General features: G+C 44.4%; 1 protein-coding gene across 6 annotated transcripts in view; it reads left to right on the top strand.

Annotated features, from left to right (window-relative positions):
* Window positions 1-7,489, top strand: part of LOC143020634 (protogenin B-like) — an 862,265-nt gene that overhangs the window by 603,280 nt on the left and 251,496 nt on the right. For all 6 annotated transcript variants that reach the window (XM_076177127.1, XM_076177126.1, XM_076177129.1 and 3 more), the window contains one exon: window positions 927-1,084. In XM_076177127.1, the coding sequence (XP_076033242.1) occupies window positions 927-1,084 (158 nt within the window). The remainder of the gene's footprint in view (window positions 1-926; window positions 1,085-7,489) is intronic.

A 7,489-nucleotide genomic window follows, 5' to 3' on the forward strand; every position in this document is an offset into this window, starting at 1 on the left:
TGAGAAATGTCATCTTAGTAGAGTGCAAAAGATTGAAGTGAATATAGAAAGATTGTGAACAGATGAAAGGTTAATGAAGTTCAGAGAAGTTTCCTTTGTCTGTTCTGTAAAATATTTGAGTGAATCAAGAGGGGGCTGCCATATAGTGAAGTAGTGGGGGCAAATCATCTGTGGCCATTGTACTCTGCTGTGGAGGCACTGTATTTCACTGCATTGCCTTTGGCCCAAGCAATTTGGTTAGAGATAGATTTGTCCACTCCATAAATTTGTGTATCTCTTGTGCCCTGCTATGGAGGTGCTGTATCTAGCAGCATTGCTTCTGAACCAGGCAGTGTGGGGAGTGGGGCAGGGATGATCCCTTCATCCACAAAGAGCTGAGAAAAAAGGAAAACAAATGGGTTAGGATGGGTAAAGGTTGGCTGTATGCCTTGGCTGGCTGTCTCCCTTATAAAGGGGAAGAGCCCTTTTAGTGTATAGATAGATATTGCTAAGAAATTTCTGAAAGATAGATAAACGAGTGGCAATGGGTGGGAGACAGGAATGGCCCTGTATCCACAAGGAGCTGAGAAGAAAGGGAAAACAAATGGATTGGGACGGGTGAAGGTTGTATGCATGCCTTGGCTAGCTACCTCCCTTATAAAGGGGAGGAAGCCATTTAGTGTATAGGAAAATATTGCTAAGAATTTTTTAAAAAGTAAACAATTGTGTGGGATGGATGGAGGGTGGGTGCATGCCTTGAATGGCTACCTCCTTTGTGAGGGGGAAGAAGTATTTTTGTATGTAGATACTGTAGATATATAGGTTTATAATTGGAAACAGTGTATTGTAATTTTCACATTGCAAAAGCAAACCACATTGTGTACAAGACAAAAAGTTTAAGGTCATATTTTGGTGTGCAGCTCATACCATTGTGTTTTTCTTTTCAGTACCTACCTCAATGCCACAGGTGACCTTGAATGCCACCTCCCCCACCACCCTTCTGGTCAAGTGGAAAAAACTTAAACCTGAAGAGGCCCGAGGCACCATAACACATTACAAAATACAATGGCAAAGATTGAATTATCATGTCTACAAAGTTCATGAGGTAAGAAAGAAAAGAAAGTATTTTGAGTCAATATATTGTTCCAGTTTTCTCATGCAGAAGACCCTCAGTGCCCAGAAACTGGCCAGTCACCAGTTCAGCATATTGGTCATGCTTTCAAGAGGCTAGCAAGTTGGTGTAGGAAAATATAGTATATTGTATCAGTGATTTCTATGTTGTGGTTGTATCTAGGGTATTTATTGTTGTCAGACAATTCTGTGTACTGTTTCAGTGGGTGGTGACCGGAAAATAGGTGTGCTAGTACTGAGGAAATTTTTGATAATGTACCTCACAAAAATTCATTGTGCAAGTTGGAATGTATAGGTCTAAGGGTGTTTGTTGAAATGAATGAAGGACCTTGAGAGGGATGATTAATGAGGACAGTAATGAAGGGTAATTTGTGTGGTTGGAGAAAATTTATTATGAGGTTCATTGTTAGTTCCACTAATGTTCAAGCTCACTAAGTGGAAAGCCTGCAGCTTCATAATGAGTGGCATCAGTCCTCAGGCCCTCCCACAGATCTCTCTGGGAAGAAATTTCTGACTATTGTCTGCATGTTGTTATTGTAAGACTATTTCTATATGACCAACTGAAAGTGGTAAGAGAAGGGGAACAGTTGTCAGTGGTTAGCTCTCCATGTATGAAAAAATCCAAGAAATACAGTTGAACTTGATAGAGAGATATCTTATGCCCAGTCCAGAGACTTGAATGTCAGCCCTTCAGAGCTGCACCTCTTGAAAGAGGTGAGGGGGTTTGTGGGTTCTGCAAGCAGGTAGCTTTGCTGTCCGTCTTACAGGACCACCACATGCAAGTGCCTGTCATTGGGGCCCTGGTGTGACAGTGTCTTCATTGTGAGACTATCCCCGAACTCCAAGAATTGGGGGCCAAACAGACACTAGAATCTTCTTCCATTTGCCCGTGCACTAGTGGCACCAGTCCTTGGGAGCAGCTAGGTTACCTGGGCGAGTATCACAACCCCTTTTCCAACAATGCACCTTCACATTTTTTCTGCACTGTGGAGTGATTCTCCTGCAGTCATTCCTTTTCTACAAAAATGGGTCACTATGGGCACAGCTCTCATCCCGTAAAATACAACTGGGTAAATTAGCTGGAGGTGTAGAGAGCAAGCCAGGGCTCATCACAAACTACACATGTCCAACATGCTCCAAACCCATCATCTCGAGCCAACAGACAAGGGGGCTCAGTTCAGTGTAACTCATGCAAAAATTGGGACCACTCAACTTGCACAACATTTGCTGACACAAGACAAAAGAAACAACCGGACACAAAGTGCTGGATATCTGGAATAACTTAGATAAAGAAACAGTGTGTGCAAATATCATTCAAGATTTTAAGAAAAAACTTGATGCTGAAAGATACAAAGACGGGTCACCACAAGCATAGCTCTCTTCCCGAATAATACATCTATGTAGTAAATACATGCCCACCCATAACCTCACTCCCACCATTCCACCCCCAGCCTGCATCCATACAGACACCCTCCTTGCTATCCCCTCTCCCTCTGCCCTCCTCCTCAACCACTCCTCTACCTCCTTCTAACCCTGATTCTAATCATCCCCCACATGTACTCCAACACCATACAACAACCTATAACACATACAGAACACACAACAACAACATCTTGCTGCCTGGGATGTAACACTTCACTCCATACCATACAACACATAATGGAAGACCGCATTATGCACAATCATGCATGCAAACAACACAACATACACTCTGTAAAGGATTTGTGGGAAAGCCCAGTTTTGGCTGTGGCATTCCTTGGGGAGACAGGACTGCTCGGACAGACAGTCTAGGGAATGACAACAACAACAACAACAACATCTTACAATATAACATTGATGGCATCAACTCAAAAAACAAGTTGAACACTTCCTCAAACAACACAACATACATATTGCCATCACATAAAAAACAAAACTATGACATAAAAAGTCCCTCATTTCATTGTTCCACTACCATCAGGCAAGAGTGAACCAACAGCATCAGCGGTGGACTCATCACCCTGATCCACCAATCCATATGTTTTATGGACACAAGTTCCACCACCAAATTCCACCTCCATACCACAGACAGTAGAGTAGAGAAGAAAAGGCAAAAGGTGCAGATGGAGAGATGATAATGGAAGAGAAGGCAGTGAGAGGAAGGTGGCCAGAGTATTTTAGGGAGTTGCTAAATGATCCACCAATCCATATGTTTTAGGGACACAAGTTCCACCACCAAATTCCTCTTCCATACCACAGACAGAAGAGTAGAGAAGAAAAGGCAAAAGGTGCAGATGGAGAGATGATAATGGAAGAGAAGGCAGTGAGAGGAAGGTGGGCAGAGTATTTTAGGGAGTTGCTAAATGTGAAGGAGGATTGGGAGGGATAGGTAGTTGCAGTGGGAAGTGCTAAGAAAATGAGAGTGATGAGTGAGGAAAATGGAGGAGAAATAGGGAAGGATGAAGTGAAAGTAGCTGTTAAGATGATGAGAGCAGGTAAGGCACCTGGTCTGGATGGATGCCATGCAGAATGTCTGAAGAAAGGAGGTACATTTATGGTAGACTTGGTGGTGAGGTTATTTAATGTTTGTTTTAGAGAGGGTAGAGTGCCGGAGGACTGGAGGAGTGCCTGTATAGTTCCTCTTTACAAGGGAAAGGGGGACAAGTGTGAGTGTAGTAGTTTCTGAGAGATCAGCTTGTTATGTGTACTTGGGAAGGCTTATGGAAGGGTCTTGATTGAGAGGATTAGGAGAGGAACAGAGGGAGTAATTGGTGAGGAACAGTGTGGTTTTAGGACAGGTAGGGGATGTGTAGATCAGATCTTTGTGGTAAGACAGATATGTGAGAAAGCTATAGGAAAAGGTAATGATGTTTTTTTGGCTTTTATGGATCTGGAAAAGGCTTACGACAGGGTAGACAGGAAGGCACTGTGGGAGGTACTACAGATATATGGGATAGGAGGAAAGCTGTTAAGAGCAGTCAAGAGTTTTTACGAAAGTAGTAGAACTTGTGTTAGGATTAGAAATGGAGAGAGTGAGTGGTTTGAGGTAAAGGTGGGAGTTCATCAGGGATGCATTATGTCGCCCTGGCTGTTCAACTTATACATGGATGGGGTGGTGCGAGAGGTGAATGCATGTGTAGTGGGTCAGGGATTGGAGATGATTAAAGAAAATTGAGAAAAGTGGGAGGTGAGCCAGTTGTTGTTTGCTGATGACACTGTACTTGTAGCAGGATCAGAGGAGGGATTGAGGAAGTTAGTGACAGAGATTGAGAAGGTGTGTGAAAGAAGGAAGGTGTAAATGTGGGCAAAAGTAAGGTGATGAGATGTACAAGGGGAGAGAGTGACAGTAGGCTGGAAGTGAGCATTAAGGGTGAAAGACTGGAGGAAGTGGATAGTTTTAGATACTTGAGTGCGAATGTGGCAGGAAAGGGAGGAGTGGGGGTGGAGGTAGAATGTAGATTGAGAGAAAAGAGTAAATGCCTTGGTGGATTAAGAAGTGTAATGAGAAACAGACATCTGGGAATGGATGCTAAGAGGAGGTTATATGAAGGAGTGATTGGGCCAACAGCATTGTATAGGGCAGAAACATGGAACACGAGAGGAGAAGAAGAGAGAAGGATTTTGAATATGTTTGAGATGAAATGTCTGAGAAGTATGATAGGGGTTACTATGCTAGATAGAGTGAGAAATGAGGAGGTGAAGAGGAGAACAGGGGTGGAAAGGGAGCTGGGAGATAGGGTTGATGAAAGAGTATTAGGATGGTTTGGACACATGGAAAGAATAAGTGAAGAAAGATTAGTAAAAGAAGTGTGGAAGGCAGAGGTGGAAGGAGTGAATATGAGGGGGTGTCCTTGGATGAGATGGATGGATGGTGTGAAAGGGGCTTTACAAAAGAGAGGAATGTCTGTAGAGGAAGGACGGGAGAGGATAGAAGATAGGGGTGAATGGAGAGGAGTTGTGTATGGATGATGCTGTGATGCATGAGGGGTAGTGGGTTGGGGATGGGGGGTGAGGAAGTATGTATGAGAAAAGAAAATTGATGCAGCCTGAAGGGATTTCTCCCCGTCTTCTTTTCTGCATGAGGGGACGGACAGGGGGGTCGCCGAATTTATGAAGCGGCCATGCTGTGGATGTGCTATGTCTTGCGACACTGCTTCTTACCCAGGGCAGTGGACAGGATGCAGGGATGACCCGTCATCCAGGAGGTGCCAAGATAAGAGGGAGGGAGGAGGGTGGAGGGGAGTGGAATATATAGGAAATGGAATGGGTGGGAGTGGTTTCTATGCCTTTTTCTTTTTGGCTACCCCCCATGTAGGGGGAAGAAGCCTTTGGTATACGTATGTATGTACGTATTTATTCAATTCATGTGTGTATGTGTGGTGAACTATGGCCTCCAAGCAAGCAGCAACCTCTCATGACAAGTCTACTCCAAAAAGATTAAAGAAAGTGATGATTTTGGAGAAGGTGAAGTTGCTAGACAAGTGTAGGGCATGTAATATGAGCAGTTCTCCTGTTGGAAAGCTATTTAATGTAGTGAGAGCATAGTGCATTCAATAAAGAAAACTGAGACGAACATTGGCGTAGCACTGGCATCTACTGCTCCTTCTTCTGCTAAGCAAATGTCACAGGTAAGAAGCAGTGCTATATCTAAGATGGAATCTGCTTTATATGTGTGGGTAACAGACCAGAACAAAAAAGGCAATGTAATTTGTGCAAAGGGAAAACATTGTATGACAGAGTAACGAGTGATAAGGTTAGCATGTGTGCAGAGGCTAGCACCAAAGCAGAGGCTAGCACCAGTGCAGAACCAGACCGTCCTGTCACTATCCAGTCTGAATTTTTAGTAAGTAAAGGATGGTTTGACAGATTCAAGATGCAGTTTTCCTTGCACAATTTGAAAATGTGTGGGGAATCAAGTTCGGCAGATCATGTTTTGGCACCTGCATCCCCTGGTGTACTGAAGAAAATTATTGAAGATAAGGGATACAGACCTGAGCAGGTATGGATTATGGATGAAACAGGTATCTTTTGGAAGAAGATGCCTGCCAGGACCTTTGTTGCTAAGGAGAAGTGTGTGCCAGGGTTCAAAGCTGCTAAGAACTGATGCTCATTAATGCTTTTTGCTAATGCTGCTGGCCACACCATCAAACTAGGCTTTATTAATAAGTCTGCTAACCCCCAGAGCACTTAAGGGATGCAACAAGAACTTACTGCCAATATTCTGGATGCATAGTGTAAAAGCATGGACAACCAACACCATCACTATTGACTTGTTCCATCACTGTTTCCTGACAGATGTACAGGCCTATCTACAAGAGAAGGGCCTCACAAAGTCCTCCTGCTCCTAGATAATGCTCCAGGTCACCCAATGTCACTTGATGGATTGTGCAATAACATTGAGGTTGTGTTTATGCTGCCAAAAACAACTTCCCTTATACAGCCTCTTGATCAGGGTGTGATTACCTTCAAAGCCTATTACACATGCAGATGCATGCAGAGGCTTCACACTGTATTGGATGCAAACCCTGACTTGAGTGTCATTCATTATTGAAAAAAATTCACTATTGCTGACTACCTCTCAATTGTGCAGGAGTGCCTTAAGGATTTGTGCCCTCAGTCAATGTTTGTTGGAGGGCATTGTGGCTAGAGTGTGTGTGCAATTTCACAGGCTTTGGTCCTCAGGAGGAGGTTAATGGTGCTATGAAGAAGATGGTGGAGCTAGCTAGGCTTGTTGGTGGTGAAGGGTTCAAGGACATGCAGGAGTATGAGGTGAGGGAACTGGTTGAAGAACATGCCATGGCCTTAAATGATGATCATACATACATACATACATATACCAAGGCTTTTTCCCCCTTTCAAGGGAGGTAGCCAAAAAGGGAAAGGCATAAAAACACTCCCACCCATTTCATCCCTAAATACACTCCACACCCCTCCCACCCTCCCTCTCATCAGAGCACCTCCTGGATGACGGATCATCCCTGCACCTTGCCCACCGCCCTGGGTCAGAAGCAGTGTCGCAAGACACAGCACATCCACAGCAAGGCCGCTTCATTTAATTGGCGACCCCCCCTCTCCGTCCCCCCTTGCATATAAGGAGAGGACGGGGAGAAATCCCTTCGGGCTGCGTCAAAATTTACTCACACATACTACCCCCCCCCCCAGCCCATTCCTCCTCATGCAATCACAACATCATCCATATACAACCATTCTCCACTCACCCCTGTCTTCCGTCCTCTCCCTTCCTTCCTCAACAGACATTCCCCTCTTCCCCAAAGCCCCCTTCACCCGATCCATCCACCTCATCCTAGGACGTCCCCTCATGTTCACTCCCTCCACATCTGCCTTCCATACCTCTTTTACTAGAGCTTGAGGGTAATCACCCTCAGCAACACTATCTTCC

The sequence above is a fragment of the Oratosquilla oratoria genome, chromosome 40, assembly GCF_046742065.1.
Source record: "Oratosquilla oratoria isolate Oo_2021 chromosome 40, ASM4674206v1, whole genome shotgun sequence".
NCBI classification, from domain to species: Eukaryota; Metazoa; Arthropoda; class Malacostraca; order Stomatopoda; family Squillidae; genus Oratosquilla; species Oratosquilla oratoria.